This window comes from Xenopus laevis, chromosome 4S (genome assembly GCF_017654675.1).
Source record: "Xenopus laevis strain J_2021 chromosome 4S, Xenopus_laevis_v10.1, whole genome shotgun sequence".
NCBI lineage: Eukaryota > Metazoa > Chordata > Amphibia > Anura > Pipidae > Xenopus > Xenopus laevis.
Genome location: NC_054378.1, coordinates 91,716,045 through 91,742,429, shown reverse-complemented (window position 1 = coordinate 91,742,429; position 26,385 = coordinate 91,716,045). Strand labels below are relative to the sequence as shown.

The window sequence follows — 26,385 nt, the reverse complement described above, 5'->3', positions numbered from 1 at the left end:
TCCTTTTTCCCAGTTTTTGAGAGTAAAAACTCTTAAAAATCCCTGCCCATTTCGCAATTTTGTCGTGTCTTACGTAACAATTCTGATAGTGTTTGTGTGAGGAGATTAAGGAGATGTTGTGTGCTGCTAAGTGCTCTTTATTGCACACAACATGTTTCGGGCCCACACTTGATAAAGGGCTTTGGGCTTTGGGCCCGAAACATGTTGTGTGCAATAAAGAGCACTTAGCAGCAAGTTCTGCCTCTTCGTTTGCTTTCTCTCAGCTCTTTTGTTGATTTGCATCAGATCGGGTAGGTTGCTTAGTTAGGGATAATTGGTCTGTAATCAGGGCTGATAAAGATTTAGCTAAACTTTATCCCAATTCCCTTATGATGGCATACACTAGAGGACAGAACTTGCGAGACATGTTAGTATTAACTGACCCGGTGAGATGTACATTTTCCCTGGAGCAGCACCCGGGTGTTTATATTAACTATTGACTGACGGAGTGCGGATCTGGACTGTCTTGTATGTATATATATGTATATGTGTGTGTGTATATATATATATATATATATATATATATATATATATATATATATATATATATATATATATATATATATATATATATATATATATATATATATATATATATATATATATATATATATATAATATATATATATATATATACACATACAGCTACTGGTTACCTGTTTAAAAGCAAATAACTCATTGGTTGTTATGGGTTACTGCTCCTGGGCAAACTAAAATACAATATCTTTTATTACTTATGGGGGTTAGTGTATTCTTTAAAAAATATTTTATTGAATGGAATGCATTTGTTACAATGGAAGTTTGATTGATCTGGCCAATTTAGCTACAAGCAAGCAAAAGTGAGGGGATTGATCAATACTTTCCCTAAACAATTTAGTATCTATGCAAGTGCATTTATTATTAAGTTTTTTCATTGTGTTTTTGAAATATTTAATTACTTATTTAACAGGGCACCAGAGTGTTGCCAGTCTTTGAATACTTTGACTGTACGTAAATAGTAAGGGACCACCATATTGGTTTTTACTTTGACGTGGTATGGTGGCTTACCAATTTTATGATCATAACTTTGTTACTAAAAAAAATCTGCTTTTGAAAATACATGCACTTGCATAGATACTAAATTACTTACAAAACAGGGGACCAGGGAATGTGCATTAATAAATGGCTCCCTACTACCAATATAACTGTGTTTGTGACTTTGATTGTTTACCAGTATCTGGGCCTCCTGGTTTTATCTTTTAGTATTAAAAATATGTAAACATTTTAATGAAAAGATGCAAAAAGTGTAAAATTGAATTAATGTAAGGGTTTTTTTCTTGAGCTCAACTGGGCAAGCAAGGAAACTGAAGTTACTCCATGTTTCATTATCTGTGCTCTGCTAATCTAATAATATACCAAACGTGGAGTAGCTTCAATTTCCCTCTGTGCCCTTTTGAGCTCTAGAAATAACACATTAGCACAGTCCCTAACCACTGACATCAAATTAAATAAGGGGGGTATACTGTCCCTTTAATTAGGGGTTTAAATGTGCATAATATATAGTGTAGGGCTTCAAGGCAAAGCTCATAGTGTCTGTAGTTAATATTCCTGTTTTATTTTTCCTATAATTGCTGGTGCATTATTATGCTTGATCATTAAATTCCAACGGAGAGATGTTTTGATTTATTGCAAATTGTCTCTATATGAAGGAGTTGGGAATGCAAAACAAGTAACTTTTTAGCTCCATGCAATCTACAAATGTAACATTACTTTAAACAATGTCGTTTTAAGAAACACACTGAATGGTAGAAGATTGCATTTATTTGTTCTAAACAATTCCACTGGGTAACACTACCAACATCTGGTAATTGTTAAGATACATATTTCTAAAGAGAACAGAGAGATAAGCTTTCTCTGGTGCAGAACATGGCCTTAATAAAAACACCTCAATCTGCAAAAGCCTAATTCAGAGAAGCCAACTGTTTCTATGAAACTAATTGTATCTTTGCTTCTTATATTTTCTTTTGCTGTATATAGGTGAATCTGAATATCCAGTTATTAATTTGAGTGGGCATGCTTTTCCCCCTTAAACCAGCAGCCCATAAACCATGCCTTTACAAAGAAATGCATAGTAGAGGGTCTGCAAAAAAACCCTATAAAATGATTTTGCTGCAGGAATAGTGATGGGCGAATCTATTCGCAAGGCGCAAATTCATGGCAAATTCACGCGATTCGCAAAACCACCATGAAAATTCGCCAGAGAATTTGCACTGGCTTAAAAAAAGGACGCCGGCGTCAAACGAGACGCCGGCGCCGTTTCGCGAATTTTTCATCGATTTCCGAATTTCGCAGCGAAGTGAAACGCCCCAAATTCGCCCATCACTATGCAGGAATGATCAATAATCCATTAGGAAGTGCAGTTTGTCCATAGAATGACAAAAAGGGTCAGTCAAAAATTGTTAAATGTTATAAAAAAACAAAAAACATTACTGCCATGGGTGTTTAAAAGTAAAAAACTTTCTTGGCTGAATGGGGAGCCTTCCATTTCTGAGCCACCATCTCTGGTAACCCAGGAGTCACATCCTCTTGCAAAGGATGTCAGTAATATGGGCAAAAGGAAATCTTACTCCGTCCTTACTACAGTATGCATCCACTTCAAATTGGAAAATTGGAAACATTTTTATCATTCACAATAACAAATTTAGTGCAAGCATAAAGAGTTGCTGACTCGTTCCGTTCTTCTTCAGAGAAGAGACCTGTGAGGGCATAAAACGTTTCAGTACCTTTTTATATCACATACCTATGTGAATCTGTTATATAAAAGAATATAACCTGTTATGTAATAAATTAATTAAGAATTCACATAGAAGAAAAGCTAAGAACAAGGGCCAAAAGTGATTGCACGAAACACGTCAGCAGCTTATTATTGCCTTAAAGTGAATCTTTTATTATGAATAATAAAGATGTTGAATATTTGACGTAAAACCTGTTAACACTTTAAGAAAGATGCATGGTAAGGAAAGAGTACGATTTTCTTTTGCATGTATTACTGACATGAGTTTGTCTATACCGTTATGGGATGTCTACTAGAAAAAATAAACCCTATAGGCTGCTTTTGCTTCCAGTAAGGATTAATTATACCTTAGTTTGGATCAAGTACAAGGTACTGTTTTATTATTATAGAGAATATTGAATTCAAATGGTTAGGGGAGGACAAGGTGCTCCAGAATTAAATGTAAAGTAACTCACCAAATAGTGAAAGTGTTCCGGGTGCACCAGCCACAGACCCCCAGCTTTAGGGAGCGGTACAACAGAAGATAAGGAAGCAGAGCTGACCGGCACTCAAACGGATCCACAGGACCAGAGATATTCAGTTAAAAAATAAATTTATTGGTAGAAAAGTTATGACTCCAAAGCCTATGACTTAGCACCATGAGGGGTGGGAAACACGTAGGGTGGATGGAGATGCAGCTATATTTATAACTTTTCTACCAATAATATTTGAATATCTCTGGTCTTGTGGATCCGTTCGAAAGATTATTAAAGCCTCTTGAGATTTGTATTAATGAGGCAGTTTTCATACGTTGACAAATCATGACAGACACCCTTTAAATTCCAAGCGTTTGTGATCAGGACTCACACCCTTCTTACCCCTTGTTTGTTAAAGTATTGTAAGACTCATGTTCATATAACATTATAACTATTGTAAACATGATGACCAGGCCCGGACTGGTAATCTGTGGGTTCTGGCAAATGCCAGAGGGGCTGCTGTATGGTTCCATAGAAAGTTACCATATAGTGGGCTAATAGGGAGCTGTTTGGGCTGGTAGGGGGCTGTTTGGGCCTCTGTGTACTTGGAATGGCAGGGCCTATTTTGACTCCCAGTCCAGGCCTGATGATGACACTATATAAATAATGACTACAAAACAACACATTTTCATAAAAATATAAAATTCTGCATTTTTTCCCCTTTCTAAGCTGGTGATGATTCTGAAAAAAACTTTAAAGTTATTGTTCTCAGTGTACTGACCAATATGCTTGTGCCAAATAAACTTTGTTCAAAGCACCATGCAAAATAGATAATCAGTGATGGGCGAATCTCGTGAAATTGTAAAGTTAGAAAATTAGAACGTTTTCACGAAAAAATCAAGCAATTCGAACGTTTTCACAAAAATAGAGAAAATTTGAAATTGACGCCGGGCGACTTTTTTCCGGTGAATTATCCCGGGAGATGCACAAATTATTTCCCTGGCGGCGAAACGTGGGAATTTTCTGGGAATTCGTGCCAGACAAATTTATTCCCCCCTCACTATAGCTAATGTCACCCACTGTCCCATAATGAATACACTTGTGTGTTTATACCTTCATCCATATAAATATCATCATAAAAAGCATTAAGGTTTAAATAGAACGTACATAATGCATAAAATAATTTTTAGCTGGAAAGAGCCTTCTTGAGATGAACTAGCGGCAGATTTAGCAGACACATAAAAACAAAGATGGAAACTTAGGGAATTGCTGTTTTGTTTTTGTAAACCAATGGGTGATGTGTCTCGGTCCATCACTGTGATGAATTCTAACAAGTAACACATTCAATCTTCTTTTAAAGCTCACGGGAAGAATTCGGTGTCCCGGAGTGAAAACAGATAGCTACAAAAGAAATGGCTCATAGAATATATTACATATTTTTCCACTGGTACTTCATGAATAGAAATGGATTACACTGCAGATGTGTCTCACTAATATTTTAGATTGCAGCAAACGCCAAAAATATTGATCTCTTGGCTAACATATAAGCTATGTTGATAAATTGCTATGACAATAAAAATAATTTTATATTCTGCTTTCTTTGACCAGATCACAACTTTTTGTTTATTAAAACTATGCATTTTTTTACTTTCATCCGTAAAAAGTGTTTCTTTGTATCTGCTCATTTTTTTATTTCAACTATTAGAGGCTTAAACTCATTAGAGACTAAACTCATAGGGGCAAATTGAATTACTTTCGAAGTTGCGCCTGTGTTGGCTTCACCACACTTCGCCAGGCGAAGTTTCGCCACGGTGCCGCTAATTCACAAAATCCAAAGTCTACTCTATTGCACTTCGCCTGGTCTCAGATAGCGAAGGCAAGTAAGTGAATTAGCGTAGTTATGTCCCTTGCCATAGCGCAACTTCGCCTGGCATAAGGGTGCGAAGTATCGCTAGAGTAAGTCGACTTCGCTGGCGAATTTATGATAGCGTTAGCCACTTTGCCCTTTAGTAAATTTGCCCCATAAACTCTACCATGATTGTCATTGAATTTATTAAAGGATCTGATTAAAGTGTGAACAAAAAAAGGCACTGAACAATGTGGTAAAAAATGTGAATAAAAAATGTGAATACCTTGAAAACTAGAGATGTCGCGAACTGTTCGCCGGCGAACTTGTTCGCGCGAACATCGGGTGTTCGCGCTCGCCGGAAGTTCGCGAACGTCGCGCGACGTTCGCCATTTTGGGTTCGCCATTGTTGGCGCTTTTTTTTGCCCTCTCACCCCAGACCAGCAGGTACATGGCAGCCAATCAGGAAGCTCTCCCCTGGACCACTCCCCTTCCCTATAAAAACCGAAGCCCTGCAGCGTTTTTTCACTCTGCCTGTGTGTGCTGAAGAGATAGTGTAGGGAGAGAGCTGCTGCCTGTTAGTGATTTCAGGGACAGTTGAAAGTTTGCTGGCTAGTAATCGTTTTGATACTGCTCTGTTATTGGAGGGACAGAAGTCTGCAGGGGTTTGAGGGACATTTTAGCTTAGGTAGCTTTGCTGGCTAGTAATCTACCTTCTACTGCAGTGCTCTGTATGTAGCTGCAGTGGGCAGCTGTCCTGCTTCTGATCTCATCTGCTGACTGCTGCAATAACAGTAGTCCTTGTAAGGACTGCTTTTATTTATTTTTTTGTTGTTTTACTACTACTACTACTACTACTACTATAAGAGCCCAGTGCTATTAGTCTAGCAGTGTTGGGGAGTGGGACTGGTGTGCTAATCTGCTGCTCCTAGTAGTTCAGCAGCACCAACTTAAATTTTTTTTTTTTAATATTCATTTTTTTTTTATTTTACTTTTTTTTATTTTACTACCGCTGTAGTAGTGTATAAGTTGACCTTTTAGGCATTATTTGCCCTGTAGGCATTATTTGCACACTGTTTTCTTCAACCCGCCATCGAGCTGTGTGACCTTGTTCACATTCTGTCTAAATATCCATAATATTACCGTCTCCAGAAAAAACACCGGAGTCACTTTTTTCAAGCAGCCATAATATATTTTACGTAATCCGTATCCACCGCTGTAGTAGTGTATACGTTGGCCTTGTAGGCATTATTTGCACACTGTTTTCTTCAACCCGCCATCGAGCTGTGTGACCTTGTTCCCATTCTGTCTAAATATCCATAATATTACCGTCTCCAGAAAAAACACCGGAGTCACTTTTTTCAAGCAGCATTCATATATTTTACGTAATCCGTATCCACCGCTGTAGTAGTGTATACGTTGGCCTTGTAGGCATTATTTGCACACTGTTTTCTTCAACCCGCCATCGAGCTGTGTGACCTTGTTCCCATTCTGTCTAAATATCCATAATATTACCGTCTCCAGAAAAAACACCGGAGTCACTTTTTTCAAGCAGCATTCATATATTTTACGTAATCCGTATCCACCGCTGTAGTAGTGTATACGTTGGCCTTGTAGGCATTATTTGCACACTGTTTTCTTCAACCCGCCATCGAGCTGTGTGACCTTGTTCCCATTCTGTCTAAATATCCATAATATTACCGTCTCCAGAAAAAACACCGGAGTCACTTTTTTCAAGCAGCATTCATATATTTTACGTAATCCGTATCCACCGCTGTAGTAGTGTATACGTTGGCCTTGTAGGCATTATTTGCACACTGTTTTCTTCAACCCGCCATCGAGCTGTGTGACCTTGTTCCCATTCTGTCTAAATATCCATAATATTACCGTCTCCAGAAAAAACACCGGAGTCACTTTTTTCAAGCAGCATTCATATATTTTACGTAATCCGTATCCACCGCTGTAGTAGTGTATACGTTGGCCTTGTAGGCATTATTTGCACACTGTTTTCTTCAACCCGCCATCGAGCTGTGTGACCTTGTTCCCATTCTGTCTAAATATCCATAATATTACCGTCTCCAGAAAAAACACCGGAGTCACTTTTTTCAAGCAGCATTCATATATTTTACGTAATCCGTATCCACCGCTGTAGTAGTGTATACGTTGGCCTTGTAGGCATTATTTGCACACTGTTTTCTTCAACCCGCCATCGAGCTGTGTGACCTTGTTCACATTTTGTCTAAATATTGATAATATTATCGTCTCTAGAAAAACCACTTGAGTTACTTTTTTTCAAGCAGCATTCATATATTTTACGTAATCCGTATCCACCGCTGTAGTAGTGTATACGTTGACCTTGTAGGCATTATTTGCACACTGTTTTCTTCAACCCGCCATCGAGCTGTGTGACCTTGTTCACATTTTGTCTAAATATTGATAATATTATCGTCTCTAGAAAAACCACTTGAGTTACTTTTTTTCAAGCAGCATTCATATATTTTACGTAATCCGTATCCACCGCTGTAGTAGTGTATACGTTGGCCTTGTAGGCATTATTTGCACACTGTTTTCTTCAACCCGCCATCGAGCTGTGTGACCTTGTTCACATTTTGTCTAAATATTGATAATATTATCGTCTCTAGAAAAACCACTTGAGTTACTTTTTTTCAAGCAGCATTCATATATTTTACGTAATCCGTATCCACCGCTGTAGTAGTGTATACGTTGACCTTGTAGGCATTATTTGCACACTGTTTTCTTCAACCCGCCATCGAGCTGTGTGACCTTGTTCACATTTTGTCTAAATATTGATAATATTATCGTCTCTAGAAAAACCACTTGAGTTACTTTTTTTCAAGCAGCATTCATATATTTTACGTAATCCGTATCCACCGCTGTAGTAGTGTATACGTTGACCTTGTAGGCATTATTTGCACACTGTTTTCTTCAACCCGCCATCGAGCTGTGTGACCTTGTTCACATTTTGTCTAAATATTGATAATATTATCGTCTCTAGAAAAACCACTTGAGTTACTTTTTTTCAAGCAGCATTCATATATTTTACGTAATCCGTATCCACCGCTGTAGTAGTGTATACGTTGGCCTTGTAGGCATTATTTGCACACTGTTTTCTTCAACCCGCCATCGAGCTGTGTGACCTTGTTCACATTTTGTCTAAATATTGATAATATTATCGTCTCTAGAAAAACCACTTGAGTTACTTTTTTTCAAGCAGCATTCATATATTTTACGTAATCCGTATCCACCGCTGTAGTAGTGTATACGTTGACCTTGTAGGCATTATTTGCACACTGTTTTCTTCAACCCGCCATCGAGCTGTGTGACCTTGTTCACATTTTGTCTAAATATTGATAATATTATCGTCTCTAGAAAAACCACTTGAGTTACTTTTTTTCAAGCAGCATTCATATATTTTACGTAATCCGTATCCACCGCTGTAGTAGTGTATACGTTGACCTTGTAGGCATTATTTGCACACTGTTTTCTTCAACCCGCCATCGAGCTGTGTGACCTTGTTCACATTTTGTCTAAATATTGATAATATTATCGTCTCTAGAAAAACCACTTGAGTTACTTTTTTTCAAGCAGCATTCATATATTTTACGTAATCCGTATCCACCGCTGTAGTAGTGTATACGTTGACCTTGTAGGCATTATTTGCACACTGTTTTCTTCAACCCGCCATCGAGCTGTGTGACCTTGTTCACATTTTGTCTAAATATTGATAATATTATCGTCTCTAGAAAAACCACTTGAGTTACTTTTTTTCAAGCAGCATTCATTTATTTTACGTAATCCGTATCCACCGCTGTAGTAGTGTATACGTTGACCTTGTAGGCATTATTTGCACACTGTTTTCTTCAACCCGCCATCGAGCTGTGTGACCTTGTTCACATTTTGTCTAAATATTGATAATATTATCGTCTCTAGAAAAACCACTTGAGTTACTTTTTTTCAAGCAGCATTCATATATTTTACGTAATCCGTATCCACCGCTGTAGTAGTGTATACGTTGACCTTGTAGGCATTATTTGCACACTGTTTTCTTCAACCCGCCATCGAGCTGTGTGACCTTGTTCACATTTTGTCTAAATATTGATAATATTATCGTCTCTAGAAAAACCACTTGAGTTACTTTTTTTCAAGCAGCATTCATATATTTTACGTAATCCGTATCCACCGCTGTAGTAGTGTATACGTTGACTTTGTAGGCATTATTTGCACAGTGTTTTCTTCAACCCGCCATCTAGCTGTGTGTATTATCGTTTCCAGAAAAACCAACTGAGTTTTTGTTGTTGTTGTTGTTTTTTAAAAATAATGCCAGGCAAAGGCAGGCCGCCACGCAGAGGCCGTGCTAGGGGCCGTGCTGCTATGCAATCCTGTGGCCCTAGCAAATTGCCCAGTTTTAAAAAGCCAATGACCCTGAACTCCCAAAATGCTGAAGAGGTAGTTGACTGGCTTACACAGCACACCCCATCCTCTACCGTTTCTAACTTTACCACAACATCCTCCTCATCCTCCACTGCTATGGCCACCCCACGTAACACTTCCTCCACCACCGGTGCCCCTTCTTCACTGGGGTCAGAGGAGTTATTTTCCAATGAGTTTCTTGAACTGAGTAATGCGCAACCATTATTGCCAGAAGAAGATGAAGGAGATGAGGACCTTACACCAGATTTAATTCTGGCAGAGAACACGATAGAGATGGACATAATGAGTGATGAGGAGGAGGTCCCCGCTGCTGCTTCCTTCTGTGATGTGTCAGAAGAAATTGATGCATCTGAGGAGAATGATGATGAGGAGATTGATGTTTTGTGGGTGCCTAGTAGAAGAGAGCAAGAGGAGGGTAGTTCAGATGGAGAGACGGAGAGTCAGAGAGGCAGTAGGAGAATAAGACTTAGAAGAAGCAGGGAGGACAGCCCGCAGGGATCAGTAGGGCAACAACATGTATCGGCACCTGTGTTCAGCCGGCCAACGCACCCGCCATTGCCGCCAATACCGCCAACTCCGCCAACTTCTACTGTTACCGCCAGATCGCACACTTCCAAAAAGTCAGCAGTGTGGGATTTTTTTAATGTGTGTGCCTCTGACAAAAGCATTGTAATTTGCAATGAGTGCAGTCAGAAACTGAGCCTTGGTAAGCCCAACAGCCACATAGGTACAACTTCTATGCGAAGGCACATGAGCGGCAAGCACAAAGCACTTTGGGAGCAACACCTCAAAGGCAACAGGCAAAGTAAAAGCCACACTCCTTCTGGTCCAGCATCTTACTGCTCTACCTCTGCTCTCCTTGACCCGTCTGAACCACCCTCCACTCCGCCTTCCACCTTGACCACCTGTTCCCATTCCCAGTCATCTGCCACCAGCCAAGTTTCTGTGAAGGCCATGTTTGAGCGTAAGAAGCCAATGTCTGACTGTCACCCCCTTGCCCGGCGTCTGACAGCTGGCTTGTCTGCACTCTTAGCCCGCCAGCTTTTACCATACCAGCTGGTGGACTCTGAGGCCTTCCGCAAATTTGTAGCAATTGGGACACCGCAGTGGAAGGTACCCAGCCGCAATTTTTTTCTAAAAAGGGAATACCACACCTGTACCAACATGTGCAGAGCCAAGTTACCGCATCTCTGTCACTTAGTGTTGGGCCAAAGGTCCATATGACTACTGACGCATGGTCAGGGCAGGTATGTCACCTACACTGCCCACTGGGTGAACTTGGTAATGGCTGGGAAGCAGGGAATGGGTAGCTCAACAACAACAGTGGAGTTGGTGTCACCGCCACGGATTGCACGCGGTTCTGCCACCACCTCTACTCCTCCATCGCTCTCTACCTCGTCTTCTTCTTCTTCTTACTCTGCTGCTGGGTCCTCCTTCTCCTCCTCCACACCTGTGCACCCCCAGCTCCCCCTAGGCTATTCGACGTGCCAGGTACGCCGTTGTCACGCTGTCTTGGGGATGACGTGCCTGGAAAGCAAAAACCATACCGGATCTGTACTCCTGTCATCTCTGCAGTCACAGGCCGATCGGTGGCTGACCCCACACCAACTGCAGATCGGAAAAGTGGTGTGTGACAATGGAAGCAATCTGTTGGCAGCGTTGAGACTAGGCAATTTAACACATGTGCCCTGCATGGCACATGTGTTAAATTTAATAGTCCAACGTTTTGTCTCCAAGTACCCAGGATTCCAGGACGTTCTCACCCAGTCCAGAAAGGTGTCGGCCCATTTCAGACGTTCCTACACAGCCATGGCACGCCTTGCTGACATTCAGCAGCGCTACAACATGCCAGTCAGGCGTTTGATTTCTGACAGCCAGACTCGCTGGAATTCAACGCTCCTTATGTTGGAACGTCTGCTGCAACAACAAAGGGCCGTCAACGAGTACCTTTTTGAACTGGGTGGTAGGACTGGATCTGCACAGCTGGGGATTTTTTTCCCCCGTTACTGGGTGCTTATGCGCGATGCCTGCAGGCTCATGCGACCTTTTGAAGAGGTGACAAATATGGTCAGTCGCACCGAAGGCACCATCAGCGACCTAATACCCTTCGCTTTCTTCCTGGAGCGTGCCGTGCGACGAGTGACAGATGAGGCTGTAGACCAGCGTGACGAGGAGCTGGAAGCGCACGATTTCTGGTCGGAATCACCAGAACGAACCCAGGCACCTGCTGCAACGCAGGGAGAGGTGCCAGAAGTGGAGTCAGAGGAGGAAGGTGGCTTTGTGGAGGAGGAGGAGGAGGAGGACCAACAGGAGCAGGCTTCCCAGGGGGCTAGTGGTGACCTTTTGGGGACCCCTGGTCTTGTACGTGGCTGGGGGGAGGAGACCGTGGATGATGCAGTCCTTGATAATGAGGAAGCGGAGATGGATAGCTCTGCATCCAACCTTGTGAGAATGGGGTCTTTCATGCTGTCATGCCTGTTGAAGGACCCCCGTATCAAGAGGCTTAAGGAGAAGGACCTGTACTGGGTCGCAACGCTACTAGACCCTCGGTACAAGCATAAAGTGTCAGAAATGTTACCAACATACCACAAGTCCGAAAAGATGCGGCATTTACAAACCAGCCTGCAAAACATGTTGTACAATGCTTTTAAGGGTGATGTCACTTCAGGAACTCATCAACATTCCAGGGGCAGAGGTGCCAGTAATCCTGCCACGAGCACACCTGCAAGGACAAAGCCCTTTGGCCAGTCTGTAACGTCAGACATGCAAATGTTTTTCTGTCCAAGGCAGCGCCACAACCCTTCTGGATCCACCCTCAAAGAACGCCTCGACCGGCAGGTAGCGGACTACCTGGCATTAACTGCAGATATCGACACTCTGAGGAGCGATGAACCCCTGGACTACTGGGTGCGCAGGCTTGATCTGTGGCCAGAGCTGTCACAATTTGCCATGAACCTCTTGTCTTGCCCAGCCTCAAGTGTGCTCTCAGAAAGGACCTTCAGTGCAGCAGGAGGGATTGTAACTGAGAAGAGAACTCGCCTAGGTCACAAAAGTGTCGATTACCTGACCTTTATTAAAATGAATGAGGGGTGGATCTCGGAGGGTTACTGCACGCCGGAAGACTTGTTCTGACTTCTATGCAGCTGTCCTTCTCTTCAAGCCTCATGACTCCACACACAGCTGTCCTTTAGCGTCCTCCTCCTCCCTCCGCCACCGTTACAAACTAGGGTGCAAACCCTACTGGTTTAATTTTTTCTGGCCTCTGTGCTTCAGTGGCTGCGACCAAAAAAATGCCTATTTTCTGCATTTATATGACATAATTTTTCTGGCCTCTGTGCTTCAGTGGCTGCAACCAAAAAAATTTATATTTTCAGCATTTATATGGCATAATTTTTCTGTCAACTGTGCTTCAGTGGCTGCGACCAAACAAATGCATATTTTCAGCATTTATATGGCATAATTTTTCTGGCCTCTGTGCTTCAGTGGCTGCAACCAAAAAAATTACTATTTTCAGCATTTATATGGCATAATTTTTCTGGCAACTGTGCTTCAGTGGCTGCGACCAAAAAAATGCATATTTTCTGCATTTATATGGCATAATTTTTCTGGCCTCTGTGCTTCAGTGGCTGCAACCAAAAAAATTTATATTTTCAGCATTTATATGGCATAATTTTTCTGTCAACTGTGCTTCAGTGGCTGCGACCAAAAAAATGCATATTTTCTGCATTTATATGGCATAATTTTTCTGGCCTCTGTGCTTCAGTGGCTGCAACCAAAAAAATTTATATTTTCAGCATTTATATGGCATAATTTTTCTGGCAACTGTGCTTCAGTGGCTGCGACCAAAAAAATGACTATTTTCAGCATTTATATGGCATATTTTTTCTGGCCTCTGTGCTTCAGTGGCTGTGGCCAAAAAAACTGGGCAAACAATGCCTACAAGGTCAACGACGTTGACCTTGTAGGCATTGTTTGCCCAGTTTTTTTGGCCACAGCCACTGAAGCACAGAGGCCAGAGAAAATATGCCATATAAATGCTGAAAATAGTCATTTTTTGCCATACGTTGACTCAACGTATATGGCAAAAAATGACTATTTTCAGCATTTATGTGGCATATTTTTTCTGGCAACTGTGCTTCAGTGGCTGCAACCAAAAAAACTGGGCAAACAATGTCTACAAGGTCAACGTATGGCGAAAAATTACTATTTTCAGCATTTATATGGCATATTTTTTCTGGCAACTGTGCTTCAGTGGCTGCGTCCAAAAAAACTGGGCAAACAATGTCTACAAGGTCAACGTATGGCGAAAAATGACTATTTTCAGCATTTATATGGCATATTTTTTCTGGCAACTGTGCTTCAGTGGCTGCGTCCAAAAAAACTGGGCAAACAATGCCTACAAGGTCAACGTATGGCAGTTGTTTAAAGAGAACAGTAGATTACTAGCCAGCAAAGCTACCTAAGCTAAAATGTCCCTCAAATCCCTGCAGACTTCTGTCCCTCCAATACAGAGCAGTATCAAGCAGATTACTAGCCAGCAAACTTACTATCATCTGTCCCTGAAATCACTAACAGCTCTCCCCCTACACTATCTCTTCCAAGCACACACAGGCAGATTTTTCAGATACATTTTTGCCCTTGATCCCCCTCTGGCATGCCACTGTCCAGGTCGTTGCACCCTTTAAACAACTTTAAAATCATTTTTCTGGCCAGAAATGTCTTTTTCTAGATGTTAAAGTTCGCCTTCCCATTGAAGTCTATGGGGTTCGCGAACCGTTCGCGAACCGCTCGCATTTTTGCGCAAGTTCGCGAATATGTTCGCGAACTTTTTTTCCGACGTTCGCTACATCCCTATTGAAAACCTCTAAAAATGAAAATTTTTCAGACAATTCCTAGCGGAAAAAAAATCTGAATCTGAGTCCTATTTGATTCCAATAAGATCAGAGCAGCTCCCATTGACTTCTATAGCACCTCAGCAACTTTTATTTTGCACAGTTTAGCATAAAAGTTTTTTCACTTGCGTTTTAGAGCTTTTAAAAAACATAGGAAAACCAGCACTTTTTCACGATTCATAGAAAAAATTGCAATTCAATGGGCCCTTAGCAAAGAAAGATAAAACCCAGGGGATCCCGTCTGCTAAGGACCAGAACACAGGACATCACAGTGCTCTGAACTTGCTAAATGAAAGCAACTTTCTCATATGCAGTTACTAAAATCTTTTGATGATTTTTAAGATATTTGTAAATGTAATTGTTATTTAAAACAGTTTCCGCCTTTGTCATTTATTGCACTGCTGGTCCTGACAACATGGACCATTGAGACAACTATTTTGATCTGTAAAGGAGGAGAATCAAAAGACACGTGGATGGTATTGTGGGAATTGGAGTTTACGCCGGAGGGGAGATGAATATTTCAACACTGGGATTATTTATCAAAGAGTAAGACTAGAGTGCACCGCCATTTGCTAGAGGAAAATCTCACAGTTCTCATTTATTGTATTGTTAACACAATAGTGAAATGCTCATCCTTTTGTAAAAGTTATTGTTTTGGCAATTTATACACTTATTAAAAATTTTTTCTATTCTATAGATTTCTATGTATTGTCTATGTTGCAACATTCCAATCAATTTACAACAGAACTACATAAATTTTGCTAACTTTTCTTATATATCACCATTTTTTGTAATTAATGTATGAACTATTAAATTTACATGTTTATTAAGTACATACATACCATAACCTGCTATAGAGAGACCCAAGTGCTTCATTCTGTTCTTGACCAATTCAGCAAGTTCCTGTCTCTCTGACCTTCGACATAGTGTCATCCTTTGCTGACTTATTCTTTCAGCTGTTTTGTTGGAATGTCTGGGTACTTTTCTGCTCAGTCTCCTTGCCCACTGCATGCTTTTCCGTCTCAACAATGGATGATCTGACTGGTCACTTGATGTAGAATTTCGATGGTTGTTCTTATTTTGTGCTTGATCCTTCATCTCCTTTGTGTCCTCCCATTCTTCTACACTTATTGAAATCTGGGACTGGGACTTTATAAAAGCAACAGAGGGTGAGAACCACCTTATGGTAATTGCTATATAATAGATAATTCTTTATATTGCACATATAAAATATATTATAGACATATTTTCATTCTAAAACTGTTCTAATGGTGCATCATCATCATCACCATCATATGTTTGGACAAATAATTACAGTCAGTTGTAGATCTGGTTGCAATCATTCATGAAGTTCTTTGCTCCATGAATTCAGTTACTTAAATCTCCTGAAAGCAACTTGAACAACTTAAAGGAGAAGGAAAGCTACGGAGGCATTTTATTGCCAATAGATTAGCTGCAATAGTGCAAGCTTGAATGCTATATTTATTCTGTAGAATGTTTTACCATACCTGAGTAAAAAGCTCTCGAAACTCTCTGTTTGTTTAGGATAGGAGCTGCATTATGAATGTGGTGTGACATCACTTCCTGCCTTGATCTCTCCCTGCTCTGGGCTCAGATTACAGTAGAGAAGGGAGGGGTGGGGAAGAGGAGCAAACAGCATGCTCACGCCCAGGGCAAAGAGGTTTAAGCTAAAGGCAGGAAGTCTGATACAGAAGCCCATGTGTACACAATAGAAGGAAAGAAATGCAGTGTTTCTTTTGACAGGGGACTCAGAGCAGCACTACTTTGGGGGTTTACTGGTATATTTAGATGGACCTTTCTGATAAGGCTTACTTCGTTTTAACCTTTCCTTCTACTTTAATTATGATGGCTGTAGACATAGATTGCCCACACCATAGTGCTTCTTCTGTTTTCAGTGAATAAAACCAGAAATTCACTGGACCCAATGCACAATAATGATTTTCTTATACTACTATCAAGAACTGTTAAATAAAGAAAGCAGAGTATTAAGGTATTTTCTTAATGTACAGCACATAAATATATGGATACAGTATGCTTATAAACATTTGCTTAAGAACAATGCTCAGTCATAGTGAAGCACCTTCATCTTCTGGGCAGTAAAAAAAAGATGAATTGTTAAAATCATATAAAATATGCTAAAATCAAAATCTGTAGAGAAAAGGCCCACCAACTGCACCTAGCTAGTACTATGACCTATATCTGAGGATAACATTTTCACAGTGAAAGTAACTAGGATGGATCTACTGTAGTATGATAGTTACTTCTATTGCCAATTCCACTTCGGAACCTTGTATGGGGAATCTGAATGCTACTGGCTGACAGTTTGGGGAATTTTACAAAATGTTTTTTTAAGAAGTGAAGTATATTTACTGTAGTAAATGAATCATTATTGAGAAAATATGACACGGGTATAGTATGTCCTAAGAGTTACCTAATGACCTGAGATATAAGGGACCGATATTTTGGTCACCTGAAAGCCTGTGGACCAGTTGAAGATATATGGGATTGTTAAGGCGATGAAGCCTTTTAAGGGATCATTAGGGCTCCCATTTAACATAAAATCTTGATCTGAAACAAGTGGTAGAGCCGCCAGTTTGTCTACTAATTGTCAAAATGTGGACAGCACTGGAGTAGAACAAATTCTTCAAAACATATTCAGACTGAATAGAAAAGTGCAAATAGATGATCACTGAGCACTGACTCTGTGCTTGGTATACTTGTACAGAAAGCATCATTTTCTGTGTTCCAGGCTGTAATATGTATAGTCAGCACAAGACAACAATGCACATAACTGCTGGGGTCAATCACTCTGTACCACCCACAGAGTAGGAGATAGTGTCTCAGATCCAGCCATGATAAATAAGCTCCACTGAATTTAAAATTGTAGCTTTCTGGCTGTAAGGAAAATTTCCAGTCTTCCCGAAATGTTCTTTTGAGGCAGAAAATTGCAGGAAGATGATGAGTTTAATATTGTGCAATGCGTATGTTTCTTAAACAAATGCCATATTAACCACCCATCAGAGACGAGTGTCACAAGAATCTTTCCCCACTATAAGTGTGAGTAGCACATTCAACAAGCAGAGAAAATTATTTCCAAAGAATTCTAACAATAAAATATAAATGTATAGCTTATTCTAAAATTACACCACTTCTGCCAACAAATTGTTTACTGATGTACACAAAAATTGGGACACCAGTATTCACATTTCTAACTCTGCATTTGTCTATATTCATATTACAAGATAATGTGAAGGCATGCCGACACTTAAACAGAAGAGGAGGGGCCCTGTATAACCCAGAGCCATTATAACTATAATTGATATTGTTTGTGAAGATTCTCATTTATCCAGGTCATGGTATATCTATATATGTTTGCTTCAGAAGATTGACACCTTTAAGCACGTCTTAAAAGTTTTCATTGCGCAATTAAAATTTGCAATGCGCAATTACAATTCGCAGTGCAATAACAGTTTAAAGAAGACTATTACATTGCGAAATACAAATTTTTATTCTTATTTTTGCAAATTGGTTTTATTTATTACATTCCCCCGCTTGTGTTCTACAGACAACTCAACAGGAGCACTTAACAAATGGAAATTAACACAAACTTACTTGGGAAGCCATTTCCCGAGACTGACAAAGGAAAGAAAACAGACAAAATAGGATTAAACAACATTGAGCAGACCGAGAAACATGAAAATAGTTGTAATCATACGTAATTGAATGAATCACGGAAACACATTTATTAATGAAATACACATATAGAGGACAATATTAATTAATTAACAAAAAAAAAAAAGATCAAAAAACAATGAAACACAGAATGTTGTCAAGTACACATAACCAATGAACAAAATATTTAAAAAAATTACATTGGCCATACACATAAACTTGTCTTTGGTCTTTTTTCAGTCAAATATCTCTATATTGGTTTGTATGGGTTATAAAAAGTGAAATATATTCACGCTGAACAGATAGTTATTGGGAGCCATAGGAAGTATATAATAGCCCAGTACCTGTGCATTATGTAATTTAGTTTCCACTTAAAACTAGGAAATTTGCTGCGCTTTGCACCTTGCGTGGAAATAGAAATCCAGCTGAGAGCACAGTAATGTTGAGCACAAGGCAGTCCGATGATTAGTACCTGACACAGGCAAGGCTCTGATGCTTCCAAACTTGCTCATCCTAATAATCTGCACATTAGGGGAGGGATAGGGGACACCTATGTGCCTCTACCGGCGCAAACCTCATGAATACAGCAATGCTGCAGATAGGCAACACTGTATGCATCAGGAGGTATAGGCATGTGTTCTTTGGGATAACCACAGACCTAAGTATATGGGCACTGAGCACAGCAAGGTAGAGATAGTGCCATTTATTTTGCATCCTGGCCCACTTTGTAAATGAGCCATTAAGTATTATAGAAAATACTTTATATAATGTTTAATTGAAATTTACAAAAGTGTTAATACTTATTAGACAGAACACACATTCTCTAGTAAAAGTATCTATAGTATATAAATGACATTACAAAGCAGATTTAAATAGTAAAGGGCTGTATGAAGCTGAAGGGGAGAGGGTTGCTGCACTAAACCATCCACAATCACAGCAGCAATCCTGTAAGTCATACTTTGATGGGTTTATTGCATACTACTGGTGAATATGGATGGTCACCAAAGATCCACACTTGTAGGATCACAAACAAGAGGTGTATTTGAGTTTTAAGGTGTAAACCAAACCAGGATCTAATATGCTAACCTTGAGGATGACAGTAATTATGGTCCTGAAATTTTTAAACCGTTGGAGGGCCCCATACATGGGCCAATAAGCTGCAGACTCACCCAGTTTTAATTGGCCCATGTATGGTCACCTGTACTCCATCTGATTTTATTGTCCTGAAAGTAAGAGACCTATTTATAAAGCTAAAATCTGAATGATATGGCGCAAAAACATACAAAAATGCTACGAATTGTATGTCATATGTAAAACAGCACTTAGTATGCAGCATTTTCTATTGTGTGTAAATTCTGTATCTAAAAGATCCTATATACCATTTATAAAAGTGACACCGAGAATCCATAACTGTAAAAAAGCAGTGAACCCAACTCTTGTCTTTTCCAAAAGTGTCAGGTTCTGTGTGAGTACAAAAGTTGCCCACCTTTATTAATACAAAATGTTGCTTTATATCTACATGTATTTTTACACAACAAATTGTAGTATAAAAAGAAGATGCATTAGTTGCAATTTGAACCACTTTTTATCTTCCTTCTAAAATTTCCCAGCATGACAGCCATGAAATGCAAGCCTATTAAAAAATGAAAACCATCATTACAATCATGTTCCACGACCTAAAACTATTTTGACCTACTGTACTTGGTAATACAATTCCAACGGGATAATACTATACAAATGAGATTGGGAACCAATAAATGCTACCTACCATTGGTTCATTTGAATTATTAGAAAATAAGCTAATACCTTAAATTATATTACCCCTTTTATTGCATTTGCATTCCCAAATTAAATAGTCGAAGCAACCAACCTCAGATGTGGTAAGTTTCTGGCATTCTGTTCTGTATATTCCAATTGGAATGTCTCCAGATGAAGAACAGAGCTTTTGGTAGAGTCTTCCATATGTCCTAATCCACAGATCATCCTCTGTAATTTTCATCTACAATCGAAACACAGAATAGTGAATGGTAAAATTTATAAATTATGCAACAATAAAGATATTCCCGACAAATATTACAATATCTTTGTAGCAGTCAATAACTAATGTCAAATTAGCTAGGAGGAAAAGGCATTAAGAAATAAAGATGAAGGATGAATCACACAGTCATCATTCTTGTCCCCAAAATATGAAAATGAAAATCTATTGCATTATTGTAATAATTATAATCGACTCCACCGCATTTGCTGAAATGTAAATTTTTCTGCAGTTTTTACAGGCAAGTGTAATGGGACAGTTTCACTCATCATCACTTATATATATCAAACTGGGGTTGAATATGGGTCGCTGACACCAAAGTACACCGTGTATATTCATTCACTTTCTATGATTATTGATCTTCTTTCCATGTATAGTTAGGCCCATAAATCTTTGGACAGAGAAAACTTTTTTCTAATTTTGGTTCTGTACATTACCACAATGAATTTTAAATGAAACAATTCAGATGCAGTTGAACTGCAGACGTTTAGCTTTATTTTAGTGGGTTGAAAAAAAGATTGCATAAAAATGTGAGGGACTAAATCCTTTTTTTAACACAATCACTTCATTTCAGGGGCTCAAAAGCAATTGGACAAATTAAAAAACCGAATATAAAATGTTAATTTCTAATACTTGATTGAAAACCCTTTGCTGGCAATTAGAGCCTGAAGTCTTGAACTCATGGACATCACCAGATGCCAGGCCTTTACTGCAGCGGCTTTCAGTTGCTCTTTATTTGTGGGTCTTTCTTTCAGAAATGTAGTCTTCAACAAGTGAAATGCTGCTCAATTGGGTTCAGATCAGGTGACTGACTTGGCCATTTAAGAATATTCCACTTCTTTGCTTTAATAATCTCCTGGGTTGCTTTGGCTGTATGATTTGGGTCATTGTCCATCTGTATTATGAAACGCCTCCCAATCAATTTGACTGCATTTAGCTAGATTTGAGCAGACAGTGTCTCTGAACACCTGAGAATTCATTTGGCTGCTTCTGTCCTGTGTCACATCATGGATAAACTCTAGTGTCCCAGTGCCACTGGCAACCATGCATGCACAAGCCATCATACTGTCTCTGCCATGTTTTATAGATGATGTGGTATGCTTTGGATCATGAGCTGTTCCATGCCTTCTCACCTGAGGAAGGGGTTTTCCCCCGAAAGCTTGTGTGTGAATTCCGCTGGAATAAAATGTTTTAAATGTGCTTCATATCCTATTATTCAAGATAAGGAATTTGGCTGACTTGGAGGCAGCTTGGGAGTGGATGCACCCTGAAACAGTAAGTGGTGTGCTGAAGAAAACATTGTTTTTTGGACCACGCCTTCTCCAAACATTTTTCTTGCCATCATTCTGGTAGAGGTTGATCTTGGTTTCATCTGTCCAAAGAATGTTTTTCCAGAATTGTGTTGGCTTTTTTAGATGTTTTTTTAGCAAGGTCCAATCTAACTATTCTATTCTTGATGCTTATGAGGAGTGGACCTTGCAGTGCACCCTTTGTATTTACTTTCATGCAGTCTTCTCTTTATGGTAGACTTGGATATCGATACACCTACCTCCTGGAGAGTGTTGTTCGCTTGTTTGGCTTGTTGTGAAGGGGTTTCTCTTCACCATGGAAATGATTCTGCGATCATTCACCACTGTTGTCTTCCGTGAACATCCAGGTCTTTTTGTGTTGCTGAGTTCACCAGTGCTTTCTTTCTTTCTCAGGATGTAAGAAACTGTTAATTTTGCCACTCTAATATTGTAGCAATTTCTCAGATGGGTTTTTTCTATTGTTGCAGCTTAAGGATGGCTTGTTTCACCTGCATGGAGAGCTCCTTTGAGTGCATGTTGTCTGTTCACAGCAAAATCTTCCACATACAAGCTCCCCCCCACTCAAATCAACTCCAGGGTTTTTATCTGCTTCATTGATAATGAAACAAAGAAGGAACTGCCCACACCTGCCCATGAAATAGTCAATTGTCCAATTGCTTTTGAGCTTCTGAAATGAAGGTTTTAGTTCCTCACATTGTTATGCAATCTTTTTGTTCAACCCACTGAATTAAAGCTTAAATTCTGCAGTTCAACTGCATCTGAGTTGTTTTATTTAAAATTCATTGTGGTAATGTACAGGACCAAAATTAGAAAAATAGTTGTCTTTGTACAAAGATTTATGGGCCTAAATGTGCCTCAATATTCTTTGGTTTGGACTAACGTCACATTAGGGGCAAGAGGTTTTCATAATATACACATACTTTTTACTTAGTCTCATAGTGCATTACGTGTTAACTAGCTTGCATTTGTCTATCCAGTGTGATGATTTTGCCAAATTTTGTCAAATAGGGTGCACAGGTATTTGTTTAAATTGCTTATTCTATTTCAAATGAATACTTTCATGTGGTCAGGTTGAGATAGAGCTACAACTACATAAACAACATATTTACTGTACTCCACAGCCTAATATCCACCTATCAAATGCAAATATTGTACTGATTTCCCTCTACATGATAAAACCAACAGAAAATGAATAAAGGTAAAATCATTTTTTAAAGATTTTTGTAACTGTGATCCACATTTCATCATATGTTCAAAGCACATTTTAGTCACTTGGTTTAGAACAAGCTGCCAGGATGTCAAATGTGCTTCCAGACAGGATTGACAAAAAAGATATCTGACAGTAACATTGGGTCACAAAAGTCAGCAGTCACAGGTGCGCTCTAGCTGTAGATGAACAGTCTTTGACCCGAGAGGTAACAAAAACAATAACATTGCTGGCAGCTTTTCAAAAGGATGCTTTCACTCTTACAGTGCTAATGTAGCTTGAACAAATGTTCAGCTCCTGAGGGAGTCTACCTACTGATGGTGCCCTGCAATTTTTAATGCTTTCTGATGTGTAATAAAACCTATTGATTTCCTTGTATTGTGTGGAAGTTTATCTTGAAATGCTGCCTGCAAATTTGGAAATACAAAACAGATTTATTAATATTCTTTTAGGTTGATTTAATCTTCACAATGGAAACATTTCTTTCTTTTCAAACCTTAATATAGAGTGCTCAAATTAGATTTTTAGCTGTATAATGTTAGACTTACAGAACAAAGAAATCCAGACCCTGGTGTGGTGTCCAAGCCCAGAAGAAGTCTTGTAATTGAGATCATGTAATCTTTCACAAAGGACTAGGATATTAAAGCAGTTGTTAGTGCAGATAAAAATGTAATACCATGCAAAGGAAATAACTTTTATTACTATTATTAGTAATTAGTAATATAATCATTGCCAAGTTGTACAGTACAAGTAGACATTAACTCATATCTTGATTCACAATATGGATGCGGATTATGATTATATAAAACAAATGTTTAAGTATAGATTTGTGGAAGGAGGGCATTATTGTTCCACTGTACAGAGGTTTGGTAAGGCCCCATATTGAATTGGAGAGGGTCCAAAGAAGGGCAACTAAGCTGGTAAAAGGTATGAAAAATCTCAGCAATGAGGAAAGTAAGGATCATATAATAATCTCTCTGAACTATTAGACTGTATCTGTGCTATAAAACCAGAAGTTCTGGATGTATAGTTGGTCACAGGGACATAAAGGAGTGATTTACATGACTCCGCCCATAGTACAAGTTGATCCAGGCACTGTCTGATTACATCTTGGAGTCAGGCAAATTGAAGAGGCTTCAAATTAGTTTTTTTGCCTTCCTCTGGATCAACTAGCAGTTAGGCAGGTTAAAGGACATAACTTCAACCTAACTTACTAGGTTATTATGTTACTATTTATGCAACCTTACTTAAAATACAGCATAGAGCGTTTCAATCCTTGCTGAATCAAGGGTTTGACCCTAAAGTTACTATAGTAATTTACATGAAATAGAGGTTGGTAGCAGTAATTATATAAAACCGGTATGGGATCTGTTATCCAGAATGCTTGCAATCTAGGCTTTTCCAGATAATGGATCTTTCCATAATTTTGATCACCATACTTTAAGGGGCAGATATATCAAAGGTCGAAGTGAAAATTCTGATTTAAAAAATTCAAATTCCGGACTAATTTTTGTGTACTTCGACTAGGGGATAGCCAAATTCGATTTGAAAAAAAATTGAAAATCGAAATTGATCACGTACTGTCAATACGACTTTGACCATTTGCCATTTAAAATTTTCCGAATTGCTGTTTTAGCCTATGGGGGACCTCATAGAATCTATTTGGAGGCAATTGGTGGACAATCTCAGGTTTATTTTGGAATTTGACCTATTTGGGCAAAAAAAAAACCTTAGATTTTTTGATAAATTTCAATTGCTCTTTTTTAATTTGAATTTCCAAGTTATGGGAGTTCAAAAAAACTCCCATTACTTTGAAATTCGACCCTTGATAAATCTGCTCCTTAGTCTACTAATAGTGAGGAGTGAAACGTTTTGCCTGGTTTACCTGCGAAGACGTCCATAGACTTCAATGGGTAAAAAAATAAATTGAAGTGAAAAAAAAAATTGTTACACATCAAAAAAATGTGTCGTTTATAGACTTTGAAATATTTGATTAAAATATAGTCTATGGGAGATGGCCTTCTTATAATTCAGAGCATTCTGAATAACAGGTTTCCGCATTACGAATCCCATACCTGTATATAGTTATGTTACTGAAGATGCCTTATTTTGGATGAAAACTAAAAATTATGCTCCAGTAGTCTATTAAACTTGAGAATGTTTTAAACAAAGGAGGCAAATCTATAAAATTGTCTTTAGAGCATTACAATTAATATCATTTGCATCTTTATTAATGTAGATCCAAAAAGGAACTACAGTTAAATATATCAGATACTTTACAAATTCATAATTAATATATATATTTTATATACTGTATATATATATATATATATATATATATATATATATATAAAATATAAGTTTAGTGCTAGATTCTAGTTAATGGACTTATTAGCTGTAAACTGTATACTTCAGCAATCTCGTGGCATATAGAACTTACATTTCATTTAAATGCAGGCATAGTAAAGCTTTTTTATAGAGTGCAAAAGGATGAGCAAATGCACTCTACCTTAAATGGCAACAAACAGAATAATATTATATCAGAGAAAATGTGCACTAATGCTAGTAGATGCTAGTGATACTTTTGGAAATAGAAAGTGACCATGGTGGCTATTACCAAGTACATCATTTCAAAATATGCTTCTTTGGGCTATAGAACATTTGTTTACATGCAATAGATCAAGTTGCAGTGACACCATTGAAGCTGGCGATTAGCCCAATGTTTCATGTCAATTTTTGTGAATTTTATTTCAAGTCTATTTTTGTGATCTTTACTACTCACAAGTCTTTGGTCTATTTCACATTTACCTGATACAGCAAAGTGTCTAGCATGCTGATGCTGAATACTCTCCCGGCAGCAAAAGGCAGGCGGAACATGAATGCCAGGTTAGAACCTCTTTCTCGCTCTTTCTGAAATATGCAAAAGTAATATTTGAATTAACCTACTGACCTAGAAGAACAGTGGATAAGATCCAACTAACAGATTTACCTACTCAAGTATGTGTGGTTTAAATGCTTTCATGTAATAATATATATATGTGTGTGTGTCCCTACCAGTGTTGGAATGATTACAACTTGCAGCATTCCTCAATCAGTTGACTGTCTATAGAATGCTTTGACTTGAAGCTAAATCAGGAATACTGAACGATGCTTATTCCTGCTTTACTGAATTATATTCAATACAACCTTACTTCATTGAAAAACTCAGTAGATGTAGACACTATCTTAAACCAGATTATGGTTCTATTTTCATGGTTATTGAATATCACATGAAATGCTCTGCTAATGTACATATTTGTGGCCTCAACAAGATATGTTAGGATCAGTCAAGCCAAATTCTTTTATAATAGTTTAAAGTTAACTGTGCTCTTTTATTACTATCCAAGCAGATGTATAACTCCCACTGGCATACCTAGAAGGAAATATTGTGGGCACATAAGGTGATATGGGACAAATTCCCTTCAAGGAGAAAATGTATCTCATATCTCATAAATGACTATAGCCTGTGGGAAATATGGAAGTCAATCTGAACCATAATATCATGAGTCTTTATTATCCTTTTCAGTAAAATAAATTTAAATATAAATCCTATTTATCGACTGTGAACATTTTTAAATAATGTATTTATATTATTGACAGTATTAACTTTTTTTTTTTATTTGCCTGGTTTCCAATTATTATTG

General features: G+C 38.6%; 1 protein-coding gene across 2 annotated transcripts in view; it reads right to left on the bottom strand.

Moving 5' to 3' along the window:
* Nucleotides 1–26,385, bottom strand: part of kcnt2.S (potassium channel, sodium activated subfamily T, member 2 S homeolog) — a 209,442-nt gene that overhangs the window by 15,756 nt on the left and 167,301 nt on the right. The window contains exons 23-27 of one of the 2 annotated variants that reach the window (XM_041561573.1): nucleotides 25,511–25,612; nucleotides 23,251–23,334; nucleotides 20,021–20,149; nucleotides 18,091–18,111; nucleotides 15,300–15,606 (exon numbers count right to left, since the gene is read on the bottom strand). In XM_041561573.1, coding sequence (XP_041417507.1) covers nucleotides 15,300–15,606; nucleotides 18,091–18,111; nucleotides 20,021–20,149; nucleotides 23,251–23,334; nucleotides 25,511–25,612 — 643 coding nt within the window. The remainder of the gene's footprint in view (nucleotides 1–15,299; nucleotides 15,607–18,090; nucleotides 18,112–20,020; nucleotides 20,150–23,250; nucleotides 23,335–25,510; nucleotides 25,613–26,385) is intronic. The other variant, XM_041561574.1, reaches the window with a different exon arrangement.